This window comes from Hippocampus bargibanti, linkage group LG11 (genome assembly GCF_051943395.1).
Source record: "Hippocampus bargibanti isolate YZ-2025 linkage group LG11, ASM5194339v1, whole genome shotgun sequence".
Lineage (NCBI taxonomy): Eukaryota > Metazoa > Chordata > Actinopteri > Syngnathiformes > Syngnathidae > Hippocampus > Hippocampus bargibanti.
Genome location: NC_142744.1, coordinates 13,966,148 through 13,982,161, shown reverse-complemented (window position 1 = coordinate 13,982,161; position 16,014 = coordinate 13,966,148). Strand labels below are relative to the sequence as shown.

The window sequence follows — 16,014 nt, the reverse complement described above, 5'->3', positions numbered from 1 at the left end:
CAATGAAAAATAACATATGTTGCATAAGAACTACCACACAATGGATTCATAGTCTTCAAAATAAAATTGCCTCGCTTTACGTGTGTATCTCATCTCTTTGCCTTGTTTTCTCCTGACAGGGACGCCAAGGCCTGTGTGGTTCACGGTTCAGACCTGAAGCGGATGTCCTCAGATTACCTGGATGATTTGCTGAAGAACCACACCGAGATTGTGTTCGCTCGCACTTCGCCACAGCAGAAGCTCATCATTGTGGAGGGATGCCAGAGACAGGTGGGAGTGAGCATAAAGATCCATAGAACTGTGCGGGATGTGTTCAATGTCAGAAGAAAAAAACTCAAACATTCGGACTGAAGTGTGCATGACTCTGTGTGTGTGTGTGTGTGTGTGTGTGTGTGTGTGTGTGTGTGTGTGTGTGTGTGTGTGTGTGTGTGTGTGTGTGTGTGCGTGCGTGTGTGTGTGTGTGTGTGTGTGTGTGTGCGTGTGTGTGTGTGTGTGTGTGTTTCTTGATTATATGTACTTATTTGTCCTTCAAGAAACCTTATTTTTGCTTGAGGTCTCAATATGTGGGGGCATGTTTGTGTGTATGTATTCCTGTCTATTTGTACTTGTTGAGACCATGTTTTGTGTCAGAGCTTAACCCAAATGTGTGTGTGTGTACATATGTCAGTGCTCTTCTTCATGTGTCCTTATGGACTGTGTGGGAATATTCTTGTGCATATGTCTTTAAGGAATATTATGCAAGGGTGGGTTTGTGTGGTAAGAATGTTAATATTCATGCCCACGTGTAATTATGAAGTGTGCTTTTGTGTTTGTATTTTTTGTGCTTGTGTGGCTCCATGTGAGTGTAAATGTGTTCTTGGCCATAAATATTCATGGAGAATATATTTTAAGATCCACATAGATCGACATGAGATATTCACAAGGATCAGACTGCGTATGTTTTCAAGAGCCTGAATCTTGTCGTCTTTGCAAAGCCTGTGGCTGCACACAAATGTTACCATTCAATGTAAGTGTATGTGTGTGTGTGCGTGTGTGTGTGTGTGTGTGTGTGTGTGTGTGTGTGTGTGTGTGTGCGTGTGTGCGTGTGCGTGTGTGTGTGTGTGTGTGTGTGTGTGTGTGTGTGTGTGTGTGTGTGTGTGTGTGTGTGTGTGCATGCGTGCGTGCATGCGTGCGTACGTACGTGTGTAGGACTATTATTTTAGGGCCTTGTCGTTTTATTGTGAGAGTGTGTGTTGGCAGTAATGAATGGCTGATTGAACATAATTGTGTACGTGTGATGTTTTTAATCTATGCCGGTGGCGTCTGTGCACGGCCACACTTGAGGTCAAGCTCCAATTCCCCTCTGGACTTCCTCTCACCGTGCCCACTGAATGATTACGACTCAATTCCATTCCTCATTTAATCTCTCCCGAGACTCTCTCGAAAAGACATTATTAAGAGGAAAGTGCGGGGGCTTAAGTCATGCCACTTATCTAACTCTTCTTGGCACCTTTTTTGCCATCTGGGGGCGCACAGGGGGCCATTGTAGCCGTGACGGGTGATGGCGTCAATGACTCGCCAGCCCTGAAAAAAGCCGACATTGGCGTCGCCATGGGGATCGAAGGTTCAGATGTGTCGAAGCAGGCGGCTGACATGATCCTGCTGGATGACAACTTTGCCTCCATCGTCACCGGTGTGGAGGAGGGTGAGTGATAGGCAAGTGTAGGAAGTGACTCATGGGAATGGGTTTCTTTTAAAAAAACCTTCACACTTCAAAATCAAATTTGGTGCTTAGCTCAGGCATGATAAGATCCCTGAAAAAGTCTGACATACAAAAACATTTGACATGAAGTCCACCGTTTTGAAAAAAAAAAAAAAAAAAAAAAAAAAAAAAAGCAATATTATTTGCTATTTTTGCTATCTACGCAGCTGTCCAACCTTAATGATGTCCCTCTATTCTTGAAAAGTCTGTCTGGAAAATAACTTTAACAACATATCTGCAACAAAAATCCATTTCTTCTCCCCCTTCGGCCAATGTGGGTTGATAAAACCGCTATTAAATCAACACAATATATTTGCTTTTGCAGCTCCCTACAAATAAAGTGTGCTAGCTCTGGCCCGCATGCTCTTATCACTAGCGGCTAGTGATACTATGATTCACTAATGACTTGCCAACCATATGACTGGCCAATCATAGTTTGCGAAATCTGACGTTTCCTGTGCCTTCCAGCAGGCCTTGTGTTGCCAACTCGAACTCTAATTGGTTAATGCAACAGTTTCATCAACATTGATTTTTATGCTCCAGGGCCCGCAGAACTGATTGTGAAGCTGACCCAGGTAACAAAGTATGGCTGAAATGTGATTGGTATTTCAGTTCCAACCAGGCATTTTGATCAAAATTCATAGTTTGGACTTCCTCCCAATAAACTTGGGTAATTGTGCCCACGAGTGAAACAGATGTAAGAGACCAGGTGATCAACACATGAATGGCCACCTGGCCTGGTCTGAACATTTTTGAGCAGTGATGGGAAATCGTGGTTTCCTAGTAACATGATGGCTTTTAAATGTGAAGAGTTGTGGTGATTTTTTTGTTGCAAATGTTGCATATTGATATTTATCTTGCCACAGTTGAATGTGAAAATTATGCATAAGATCTAATTCATGGTAATTTGAGCAAAGGTATTTTACAAGTGTGGATCAAACTGTTCCTTGGCTCTTCGCATTAATCAGTAGCTAGGACGTAGCTCTCAGTTTCAAAAAGTTTGACCCTTTGCTCGAAACAGCTCGGAGATGGTAAATTGCAAAGCATTTTAGTCTGCATCATAGGGTGTCGGCCTAGCCTTTGACACCAGTTTCACGTATGTATCAACATTAAATTCTGTGTGGGTTATAAAACATTGCAGTTTTAGTTCCCAAAACTGAGCATGCAAACATACCAACCGAGTGAGCTATCAGAGGTTTTCAGAAAGTCACAAGAGCAGAACGCTTCTCAAGTGTATTAAAAAAAAAGATCCCAGATGGCGCAAGGATGTGTTGCATGAGCACAGAGCTCGCACACAGAGGGGACTTTATGCAAACAACAATATAAAGAGCTTTTGAAAGGAGAAGGGCGCTGAGGCTTTCCACAGGAGACTGGCGTTTAATCTAAAGTGGCGGCTGCGGCGCCTAATAAAGTCACTCACTCTGGAGTCAAACGCTGTGCATTTTCAATTTCCTTCCAGTCTCTAACACTGGGAAAAAGAAAATCGCAACGTTATTGCGTAACTTGTTATCCCACACTGATGTCTTTATCACTCCAGGGCGGCTCATCTTCGACAACCTGAAAAAGTCCATCGCGTACACGCTGACCAGCAACATCCCTCAGATCGCACCTTTCCTGCTCTTTATCATCGTTAACATTCCCCTTCCGCTGGGAACGGTCACCATGCTCTGCATCGACCTGGGCACGGACGTGGTGAGTGGCGGTGATATCGTCTGAATAACAATGAAGCATGCAAGCAGTGGAGAACAGGACTTCACACTTTCATGACGAATCCTCAAAACCACCATCAATCTTATTACACCTTATTGGTACAGCACATTTTATGTGCAAAACAATCCAAAGCACGAACATAATTAGAGAGGGAGAGAAACACGTTTAAACATCTGAAAAATCATTATGAAATCATTTAACTACTGTAATTATAACGTGTCTAGATTAGCGGAGGCCATTATGTTGATTGTAATCAACAGGTTGCTAGCAGACTGGTTCCAAGACAATCGCAAAGGGGTATGTTGTTTAACAAAAAAAAGTTTGTCTCTGTGTATGTCAGTAATATTTTTTTTGTGTTGATGCAAACTGCACCTCAATGTTCCAATCACTCTTACTTTCAAAATTAAAAAATAAACTAAAGTAGGTCACCTATAACTTCCGGTGGTGGGGATCTGTGTCACTGGAAGTTGCTAGCATTCTGCAATTGCAGTTGCGATATCATTTTTAAAATCAGTATTATAATTATTGTGATTGTTCTTCTTTTTTCTTATTATTATTAATCATCATCGGTATTGTTATCATTATGTTATTATTAATCATCAGTGTTATCATTTTATAATAATAATAATAATAATAATAATAATAATAATAATAATAATAATAATAATAATAATAATAATTAATTATTATTATTATTATCATCATCAGTCAAAGTTTGTTTTGTGTACAATTCACCAATGCCACTGGCATCCTGGATGGCAGAGAGAAGCATTTTAAAACAGTCTGCGTGAGCTACGATAGTTAACAGGCTACAAAAGGCTACAGGTTGGATGCTTCCAGGTCAGGTCTCTCAGAAAGATAGTCAGTCTTCTTTTCCTTTCGGCTTTTCCCTTCAAGGGGTCACCACAGCAAATCAGTTGTCCTCCATCTTCAGAGATTTGATTCGCATGTTGTTTTTGCCAAGCTTTTACGTCGGATGCCCTTCCTGACACAACTCTCTGTATTTATCCGGGCTTGGGATCGGCACAATAAGACACTGGCTTGTGGCTAAAAAACAAGTAACTCTATCAACTTAAAGTAAATTAATGGTCGATAAAAGGCCCCACAAACATAAAATGGTCATTGGTAAAGCAACATTCAAATAAAGTAAAACTACTCGCTATTTGATGACAATGCTCTGATTTTACCGTGAAATTGTGGTTTCATCAAATAAAATCATGTTGAACCTATTTATAATGCAAGCAGGGATAACCCGAAAAAAAAAAAACCCTAACAATTGTGAAGAATTAGTACATTTTTCTTGTGATTGTATATTTTACATAAGATTTGAAACCGGTATCGGTGACAATTGGACACCCTGATTCGCAGTTAGTTAGAAAAATTACTGCATGAGATAGAAGGCAACAATGTGACGACACACAAAAGCAAAGCACTGGCAACTAAAATGTGACTTTGTGATTTTCACAAATCATGTCCTTTTTTACTGTTTCATTCATCAAGTGGCTGTGTAAGCTCTCAGTCGTACAGGAGTGGTCCATCGATGAAAAGATTTCTTCAGCCGTCATCTGTACTTCTTTGAAGATGTCGGACGTTTCGCTTCTTATCCAAGAAACTTCGTCAGCGAACTAAATTTTTTTTTGGGCTGTTGTTCATCATGACGTGCATGTGCAAGTGCATGCTTATAATAATAATAATAATAATAATAATAATAATAATAATAATAATAATAATAATAATGATGGTGATACATTTTACAGTCACAGGATATGCGTGCATGTGGCGTAATGAGTCGATTGGAAGAAGTTGGTTTATCAAAACGTAGATCTCTTATCCCGTGTCTATATTATTCAACACTAATATGGACAAAAGCAAAACAAAACACAATTTCACATTGAGAATATTGTTACTGCTTCCATGTGGGGCTTCTTTGGGCGAATTCCATCGTAGCAGTGAATGGAATGTGCCTAAAATAGCTAGTGCCAACTTCCTGTTCAGCTCCAAACATAGGTCCTTGTGACTTTTTATGTTTTGTTATCGTACACATGGACCCAATTTTGTATGGATCAGAGAAAGCTGAGTCCAAGGATAAATTCTTTGAGCTTTCCAAAAGTTGTGACTGAGTGCATAATAATCGCTTTGTTATGCATTACACAGAGTTGAGGGCCTAACTTTTTGCTGGATTTGAAGGAAGCACTACTGAATGAATTTTTGAGCATTGTATTTAAGACTCCTAAAACACAATTTATCACCAGATTAGTTGCACTTTAATGCTGATGATTTTTTTGGAAGACAAATGACAAACAGGCCACCCATCATTGTCACCACGATGATCAGCCAGTGCTGTTTAGACAAACTAATTAATGCCGACTTGGTGAATTTCATCCATAGTACAAGACAGGCATATCCAGCAAAAAGAAAACGTAATTTATTCATTCTAAGGACAACCGACACCTCCGGACAAGTTGTGTCCATAATTTGTAAAATCACTTCAAATGACTTCTACTGAGCGTATTTTTAAAACACTCCATGGCATATAGCTAAATTTTAAGTTTTAAGACTCGCGCTGAATATTCAGGAAGTCTTGTTTTCGAGTTGATGACAATGCCTGACGTGACGTCACATCTGCAACGCTCCTGACTGAGAAAGCGAAACACAATGCATTTTGGGTACTTTGTTTGGTCTGAAAACTTCGTGTTGATCCGTGTTGATGGTGAAATTAGAAGGAAAAACACAAATAACATGATGGTGAATCGTTGTGTGTTGCACTAAGACTACTATTTGATACGAGTTGACACAAATTCCCAGCAGACTAATCAGCTCATATCCAACGGAGCTTGGGCGCTATCTTGTGCATTTTCTTGGACGCTACATTGGAGTCCTGACAGCTCGAATTGATACTGGAGAATTTCTTTAATCAATTGCAAACATTTATGCTTTCTTCTTCAGAACTATTTGAATCATATTCATAACTGGATGAGTAACAAGAAAGCATCTTCTCCGAATCTGAAACCATTGTTTTGATTCTCGAGCAAGGCAAGACGTCCTGGCGTGACGTCACGAACAAGGGGGCGGGACCCTCTGAAACTCGGCATTTTAAAGTAGTTTTGGGTCACTTTAACTCATTTTTATTGGTGTTTTGCCTTTCACTAAAAATATCAGCCTGCGTGTTTTGGGTATTTTAGATGTTATAAAACGTTTTTCTGATGTCAGTTAGGAAACAAAAAAATTGTGTCGGTTGTCCTTTAAGTGTAATCCGTTTGCCAGACGTGAATCGCTCTTTTTAATAAAAAAGTTTGTCATCTCTGAGGCAGAATCAATTGCGGATTAATGAATGGCAGTGACTTCGCTTTGATTCACACCTTCTTGTGTCTCTTTTGTTTGCTGGTTGACGGCTTAAGACGCGCAGACACGTGGCGTGTCACTGTCGACGGTCTTTGGCAACGTTAACATAGGAAGCACAATGAAGGATGAATGAAATGTTTTAAATGGGGAAGCTGAGCGTCAAGTGCTCACTTATTTCCTGTTGTAACTAATGGGGGTTGTGTAGAGCTTGCTGCTAATCTATCGTGCTGACAGGCATATTTTTATTTCATACAAAAAAAATTACACACCTTCAAGGCACTCATATTCCAATGAGACAACGGTTTGCATTATTTCAGCGCTGGCACATTAGATCCCTTGAACCTAGGCTGCCACGTTAGATTTACCATTTAAAAGCCTGCATGGCGCTCATGGCTAGGGTTGTACAGACTAGTTGATTTAGTGTATGATGTTGACAAGTTACTTATTCCATGTTTTAGCAATGGGAGGAGCAGGAGGTAAGCGTGTGAAAGGAAATTAGTCCATTTAAATTGATTTCAGTTGACTTTGATTTCTGAATGCATACCTTTTATGAGTGACTGAGAAGCAATACATGGAGGGTGAGGCGAAGCCAGACTTGGGCCTGATCTGGAAAAAAAACTTTGGCAAGAACAATCAATGCAGTAGGAGCTCAGGAAATTATTACAATTGACATAAAGAGGTCTGCAAGGATTTTTTTTCTCAGCTTACCCTTCTAGGTTTAGATAGGTTTTCCCTCTTACGAGCTCCAGTTAGGAGGCACACAGCAACATTTTGGACCAGCTGGAGAGGCTTGAGAGAGCACTGGCCGATGGTTTAAAGTAGCCAGTTTGGAATCAGTCGAACCCACTGGAGTGCAAACAAAGTGAAAAAAAATGTCTTACACCAGTTTAACCGATCATGATGACATTTTCTGGTGATGGCTGTTATAATAGTATGACTGGAAAAATCGCAAGAACCCATTCCAGAAATTGAACAGAAAGTCTGACATTTTGTTTTGAAGCAATTCAGATAAATTCCAGGTCTGAACAAATCTATTTATTTAGGGCCAAGGGTTTGTTTCGAAAATATTTTTTTATAAAACATAAATGTTAATTTTTATTAGTTCCGTTTAATCTATAAAGCTACAAAAATCATTCCATTTAGTTACAAACCAATCTCTCTGAAACCCCCACCCCCCCAAAAAAAAGAGCAAACACTGTTTTTGAGGCAGATAAATACAAATATTAAAATAAAATTGGCATATTCACTCATTTACTGCCTCTCACAAATGTATTCGGGAATTGAAAATATGACAGAGCGCAATTCCCAAATTTGTTCGGGTTTTGTTTTTTCTTGTTTGGGTGCTGATAAAGTGCTGCCCATGGCCTCTGGCAATGTTTTTTTTCTTTCCACAAGGGGCCACATTTCCCTTTTTTCCATGTTAGCGCTTTGTTCCAGCTTCAGCTGTTGTTAAAGCGCTATAGGAACCAATATGTATGTATTGCATATTATTTTGGACAGCCACCTTCATTTCTAGCTCATATCGAGTGACAATGACAAAAACCCTGGCACTGGTGTGGACACATTTTTGCACGTCTGGCAGTGAATGAGTTCGTTCACATAGATGCAGTCTATCAGTAAGCATCATACTTTGAATTACCGGTACCCTTTTTTAATCCATGGCAGTATTATAGTATTTTATTTGATGACTTTGAAATGCCAGAAACTACTAGTAGTAACTCAGCGGTCATGTAATCATATGGCAGCTTGTCAAAGGTGACCTTGTTGGCTTCTCTCAGCATGACATTTTGTTCTTATTGATTAATATTTGTTCGGCTGTCTCCAGATCAAAGTCCTGTTCTGACAGGAGAGAAGTTTGAAAAGCTTCTAAATTGTGTTTTGCATTAAAAAGAAAACAAGAACATAAAAATAAATAAACAGCTCGCTTTTAAAGTAAGACGTTGCCATGTCTGGTGAGAACTGCTTGCGGTGTGAAACAGCTGGACGTCCGCTTTGAAGAATTGCAGGCACGGATGATCTACCACGAATTACAAGAAGCGACGCGAACACATATTTGTTGAATCGAGTCTTATTGGACGAGTAAATAAGCGTCACCTTTTCACTTTGAGACACCAGCAAAAAGAGAAAAATATGCCAATCTATGCCAGTCAGCATAAATTACTCTGATTGTTTTGTCATTATTTTAATGAATGATAGCATCATCCAATGAAAAGAAAAAATATATAACTGTATGGGTGGACCTGAGCATGCTTCAGAATAGCTCATGGGGTTAATTAAAATCTACAAATCGTTGAGTCTGTGTGACTGTATTCATGTTGTGAAACGTATTTTTTGGTTTGCACATGGTGCTTGAGGAGTTTTTTTGTGGGCTTTTTTTCTTTGGGGGGTGGTTGTTCAGAGAAGCAGCATCACTGATATTTGTTGAGACAATGGGGGTGAGGAGGGTACAGAACTGTACACAATCATGGTAATATAAATGAGGCAATGATTGTCTCCGTTTGGATTCTGACTTTAGTCTGTATGCGTAAGAACATGTCAGCTGCAAAAAGAACAACTTGGCACATCTGCGAGGTTGTTAGCAGTTTGTCAACATATTTCTGTTCAACTCTGCGGGGATGCGACGGTCCAACTGAGCCGTCGTCGGTGACAGGCAACACTATCTGATGTTATTTTTAGCTTCCTCAGGCAAGATGATCATCAAAGTGTATAATCTGGTCCGCACTCCAATTTGAGGGGAAAAAAACACAAATATGCAACGAAATCACCATCTGTCAATTTGTTTTTTTGGGACGCGGTTTGAATTGCTTAATGAACTTGAGTCCTCAATTTCATCCCTCTTATGCACAATTCAGAATCAGAATCAGAATACCTTTATTCGTCCCACAATGGGGAAATTTGCAGTCCACAGCAGCAATTGAAAAGGGATGGGGTAGGGGTGGGGGTGAAAGGATAGAAAACAAGATATTCTAAGCATAACAAAATAAAGTGTCAACTGTATACTGTGCAGATGTAAATGTGCAAAACCGTTCCATAAGAAAAACTGTACATAGTGCAGAATCAGGAAATGCATTTTGATATATTGCAACAACCCATATTTACAAGTGTTATTGGAATCAGTTGTCATTCATTTCAAAACAATAGTCCACCTAAAATAATTTTAGGTCCACTATTTTGTTTCCTTGAAACTGATTCTCAAAACGTGGGGTGTGAAATCATTACAAAAATAAAATCAGATATCAGAATGAAGCTTGTAGCTGGACATTATCTTTTTTTACAAAAACAGCAAAACCCTTCACTAAATCGCCAAAGTGGTTTAAGGTTTAATTTAGACCGTGCTTACAACAGACTTCTTAGGCCGATACCACATCAGTTTAGTCACGCTAATGAGGTAAACCAGGGCCAGGGATATAACATTAGGGGTAATCAGATTGTCTAATGAGGTGAATCCAGGGCCAGGGATAGACCTATAGAGGTAATCAGAGTAGAGAGGCCATTAGATTAGCTAATGAGATGAAATCAAAGTCAGGGATAGACAAATAGAAGTAAGCAAATTGGCTTCAGGGAGTGGACCACTGCTCCCTCAACCTTAGAGCAGGGACCAATCAGAGCAGAGGTCTGGCATGGCCGCCTGATGGAGAATAAGAAGTTATCACGTTTATAAGTGCCGTGCTTTACTGGCCAACTAAACAATAGACCCACAGTCAAGGCGCAGATGGCCACAGGTAAACTGTCAGCTTCATCTAGGAGATCCGGCCTTGATTTGGGATACTCATTTATCACCAAAGTTATTTAAGGCTTGAACATCCTGCATAAGCGCCAGATTACAAAGTTATCAGTTCATGGGAAACACAATGTTTTATTGCTTACAGCTGTGGTGCCCAGAACGTCCAGAGGTGTGGTATTCTAATCAAGAACACTGTTTTACCAATGTATCACTTTAATTTACATATACAGTGAGACCTCGGCTTACGAACTTAATTGGTTCCCAGACAGAGTGTGTAAGCCAAAAAGTGTGTATCACCAAAAAAAATCCCATAGGAAACCATTAAAATGGGAATAATCCGTTCCCGGGTTTCCATAAAATATACTTTTCAATTAAATAAGCCTTAAAACTACACATAACATACCTTATTCTATGTATAATAAATGTGCTATTGTACTGTAATGAAAGAAATACACTGCACTGTATAATAGTCACTTTATTTACATTTGTGATGGCCTGTAATGGGCAGCATCTTCACAGCCTCGCTGAACAAAGCGGGTCTGTGAAGATGCTTGTTTTTTTTGTTTTTTCCCCCAAGATGGCGGCGCGTGAACATGCAGCGGCTCCCCTCTCGCGGCAAATTGGTGTTTTCATGTTTATTATGTTTGTTAAAGTCATAAGTGCCTTGCATGCTAGGTCGGAGAGGACAGTAATTTCATCTGCGCTGTATGTCATGCATATTAGCATATTTGACAATAAAGCTGACTTTGACTTGACTTTGACTTTTGACTTTGACATTGATGGAATGGCGTTGGAGGTCCGAGGTCAAAGGGAATTGCTGTTTGGAAAGAGAGTCACATTCCATAAGGACTGTAATTAAAGAAATAAACTGTGCTATAACATAAAGTCGTTTTATTTACCTTTATGATGGTCATTGATGGCTTGATGGAATGGTGTTGGAAGTCAAAGGTCAGAGGGAATTGCTGTTTGGAAAGAGAGGCACATTACATGAGAACTGTAATTAAAGAAATAAACTGCTGTAAAAGAAAGTTTTATGTACCTCTTTGATGGTCGTTGATGGCTTATGGAAGGAGAGTCACCTTTCATAAGGACTGTTGGTAACTTAACCTCTGGGGTGGCTTCTCTTTGCTTCTTTGGAGACTCCTCATCATTTTTGCTGATTAAAAACCTCTTAATTGACACCTGTTGCTTTCTGACTTGTAAGGTCTTACGAAACAGAGGCATCACAGTATTGTTCATCATGTTGATGACTCTCATAGCCACAGTCTTTTCTTGATGGAAATGTTCGATAAAAGCCTGCAATTCATTCCACTTTGCCAACATTTCTTTGATGCGCTCATTAGATGCTGCAGCAATCTCCTCCTCCTACGATCATCTTTTTCCAGAAAAGTCCGGTTTCATCCGCATTAAATACCTGTTGAGGAATGTAGCCTTCTTCATTGACCAGTTCGAGGATGACGCCTTGTAGGCTTCAACCGCTTTATGGTCAGACCTGGCTGCTTCACCATGACGAGTGACGCAGTGAATCCCAGTACAGCGCTTAAAGTTCTCGAACCATCCGTTGCTAGCTTTAAAATCCTCAATCAGTGCCGAACTTCCAGGTTGCCGCGTGGCGTTATCGGCGTGAATTAGCCATGCTTTCTCGCATGAAATATCTTTACTCACGCTGTCGCCGGATAGCTGCTTTTCGTTAATCCAAATTAACAGAAGTTTTTCAACTTCTTCGATTGCCCGAGACCGTTGCTTTGAGAGCACGGAAACACCATTTGCAACAGACGCACCTTTGATGGCTTCTCTGTTCCGGAAAATTGTAGCAATGGTTGACTTAGCATAGCCGTGCTCGGCCACTAAATCACACAAACGCACACCTCGTTCGTGTTTTTCAATTATCTCCTTCTCAGCGACTGTGATTTTATTTTGTGTCTTCTTGGGCTGAACACGAGCCTGTGGTGGGTTTTTTTTCGGTCCCATCCATCCATCCATCCATCCATCCATCCATCCATCTTCTGCCGCTTATCTGGGGTCGGGCCGCGGGGGCAGCAGCTTCAGTAGGGAAGCCCAGACTTCCCTCTCCCCAGCCACTTCTTCTAGCTCCTCCTGGCGGATCCCGAGGCGTTCCCATGCCAGCTGGGAGACATAGTCTCTCCAGTGTGTTCTGGGTCGTCCCCGGGGTCTCCTGCCAGTGGGGCATGCCCGGAACACCTCACGAGGGAGGCATCCCGGGGGCATCCTAATCAGATGCCTGAGCCACCTCATCTGGCTCCTCTCAATGTGGAGGAGAAGCGGCTCGACTTTGAGCCCCTCCCGGATGACCGAGCTTCTCACCTTATCTCTAAGGGAGAGCCCGGACACCCGACGGAGAAAGCTCATTTCGGCCGCTTGCATCCGGGATATCGTTCTTTCGGACACAACCCATAGCTCGTGACTATAGATGAGGGTTGGGACGTAGATCGACCGGTAGATTGAGAGCTTTGCTTTTTGGCTCAGCTCCTTCTTCACCACGACAGATCGGTACAAAGTCCGCATCACGGCAGACGCCGCACTGATCCGCCTGTCGACCTCTCGCTCCCTTACACCCTCACTCGTGAACAAGACACCCAGATACTTAAACTCCTCCACTTGAGGCAAAATCTCCTCCCCGACCCGTAGAGGGCACCCCACCCTTTTCCGACTGAGAACCATTGTCTCAGATTTGGAGGTGCTGATTCTCATCCCAGCCGCTTCACATTCGGCTGCGAAACACTCAAGCGAGAGTTGGAGAGCTCCACTTGAAGGCCCCAACAGTACAACATCATCTGCAAAAAGCAGAGATGCTATACTGAGGCCACCAAAACGGAAACCTTCAATGCTTCGGCTGCGCCTAGAAATTCTGTCCATAAAGGTTATGAACAGAATCGGTGACAAAGGGCAGCCTTGGCGGAGCCCAACCCTCACTGGAAACGATTCCGACTTACTGCAGGCAATGCGAACCAGACTCTGACATCGGTCATATAGGGACCGAACGGCCCGTATCAGCAGCCCCTGTACCCCATACTCCCGAAGTACCCTCCACAGAACTCCATGAGGGACACGGTCAAACGCTTTCTCCAAGTCCACAAAACACATGTAGAGTGGTTGGGCGAATTCCCATGCGCCCTCGAGGACCCTGCTAAGGGTGTACAGCTGGTCCACTGTTCCGTGGCCGGGACGAAAACCACACTGTTCCTCCTCAATCTGAGGCTCGACTTTCCGACGGACCCGCCCCTCTAGGACCCCTGAATAGACCTTTCCAGGGAGGCTGAGGAGTGTGATCCCTCTGTAGTTGGAACACACCCTCCGGTCCCCCTTTTTAAAAAGGGGGACCACCACCCCGGTCTGCCAATCCAGAGGCACTCTCCCCGATGACCACGCAATGTTGCAGAGGCATGTAAGCCAGGACAGCCCCACAACATACAGAGCCTTTAGGAACTCCGGTCGGATCTCATCCACCCCCGGGGCCTTGCCACCGAGGAGCTTTTTAACCACCTCGGTGACTTCAGTCACAAGGATCGAAGGGCCCACCTTGGAGTCCCCAGACACTGCTTCCTCCAAGGAAGGCGTGTTGGTGGAGTTGAGGAGGTCTTCGAAGTACTCTGCCCACCGGTTCACGACGTCTCGAGTCGAAGTCAGCAGCGCACCACTCTCACTGTACACAGTGTTAGTGGTGCACTGCTTTCCCCTTCTGAGACGCCGGATGGTGGACCAGAATTTCCTCGAAGCGGTCCGGAAGTCGGCTTCCATGGCCTCACCGAACTCTTCCCATGCCCGTGTCTTTGCCTCGGCGACCACCGAGGCTGCATTCCGCTTGGCTAGTCGATACGTGTCAGCTGTCTCAGGAGTCCCACAGGCTATATAAGCCCGATAGGACTCCTTCAGCTTTACGGCATCCCTTACTACTGGTGTCCACCAGCGAGTACGGGGATTGCCGCCACGACAGGCACCAACCACCTTACGGCCGCAACTCTGATTTGCCGCCTCAGCAAGGGAGGTACGGAACATGGTCCATTCGGAGTACCCCACCTCCCCCGGGACATGTGTATAGTTCTGCCGGAGGTGGGAGTTGAAACTCCTTCTGACAGGGGATTCTGTCAGACGTTCCCAACAAACCCTCACAACACGTTTGGGTCTTCCAGGTCGGACTGGCATCTTCCCCCACCAACGGAGCCTACTCACCACCATGTGGTGATCAGTTGACAGCTCCGCCCCTCTCTTCACTCGAGTGTCCAAAACATGAGGCCGCAAATCCGATGATACAACTATAAAGTAAATCATTGAACTGCGACCAAGGGTGTCCTAGTGCCACGTGCACATATGGATACCCTTATGTTTGAATAAAGTGTTTGTTATAGACAATCAGTGTTGAGCACAGAAGTCCAATAACAAAACACCACTCCTGTTCTGATCGGGGGGGCCATTCCTCCCAATCACGCCCTTCCAGGTCTCACTGTCATTGCCCACATGAGCATTGAAATCGTCCAGCAGAACAAGGGAGTCCCCAGGGGGAGCGCTCTCCAGCACACCACCTAAGGTCTCCAATTCGGTCCCATAATAGTAAAATTATCAGCAAAAAGCTCCAAGGAGGCGATCGACGTCTGCATTCAATGAGAGGGGTTGTGGAAAGGTGGCCCGGCTGGAGTGCTGTTCGGTCGTGTGCTTCCGCCGAAGATCACTTCGCCAGATCCAAAGGTCGTGTGCTTTGGTGTTCTTCCGCCGAAAATTACTCCACCAGCCGTGGTGGGTGTGTATCATGAAAAGTAGTGCGTATTTCAAGGTTTAATTTTCATAAATTTGCCGTTCGTAAGACGAAAAGTTCGTAAGATAAGCTGTTAGTAAGCTGAGGTCTCACTGTACTCTCAATAAATAACTTGGCAGAGGGGCGCAGAATTCAGACGTATGTCATTGATGACTGCGTTTCCTGGCAGTTTGCTGGCAGTAGGGACAATCTTTCTGGTTCCGAGTCTCTGTCCACGGTGTCTGACTGTCATATCTCTGACACCACCTCTGTCCATTAGGGATATAGGGCCATGGTGACCAGCACAACTTTAGTTCGCTGACAAAGTTCTTCGGATGAGGAGCAAAACGACACATTCGAAGCAGTCCAGATGACGGGTCAAGAAACCTTTTCCTTGATTATCTTTTTTTATTAAACTTTTTATTTTTTTTTTAATTCTTCCCACAACCATACATGTTCAAGAAAATAGTTCAGTATTTAAGTACAGTAAATATGGTTTTCTGTATTATTTTCTGTCTGTATTTTAACTCTTTGAATGCCATTAACTGAAATCCCGAGGAGGAGCACTGTGGCGTCAACTGTTTTTAAAATGTTTTAAATGTTTTTTTTTTTTGAGCACATGGTTATATTATGGAATTCAGTGTGCCACATTCAAAATAGAAAATTATTATTATTATTATTATTATAATTGCAGATTACATAAAATAAATGAATAAATATATAATGGAGTTTGCAATTGTATTTTTT

General features: G+C 42.6%; 1 protein-coding gene across 3 annotated transcripts in view; it reads left to right on the top strand.

The window, feature by feature from the left end:
- The window catches only part of atp1a2a (ATPase Na+/K+ transporting subunit alpha 2a), an 80,835-nt gene that overhangs the window by 50,694 nt on the left and 14,127 nt on the right, over positions 1-16,014 (top strand). For all 3 annotated transcript variants that reach the window (XR_016116444.1, XM_089008349.1, XM_089008350.1), the window contains exons 16-18: positions 120-270; positions 1,516-1,684; positions 3,279-3,433. Coding sequence is in view for 2 of the 3 variants with exons in the window: in XM_089008349.1 (XP_088864475.1) it covers positions 120-270; positions 1,516-1,684; positions 3,279-3,433 (475 nt within the window). In the remaining variant the exon portion in view is untranslated. The remainder of the gene's footprint in view (positions 1-119; positions 271-1,515; positions 1,685-3,278; positions 3,434-16,014) is intronic.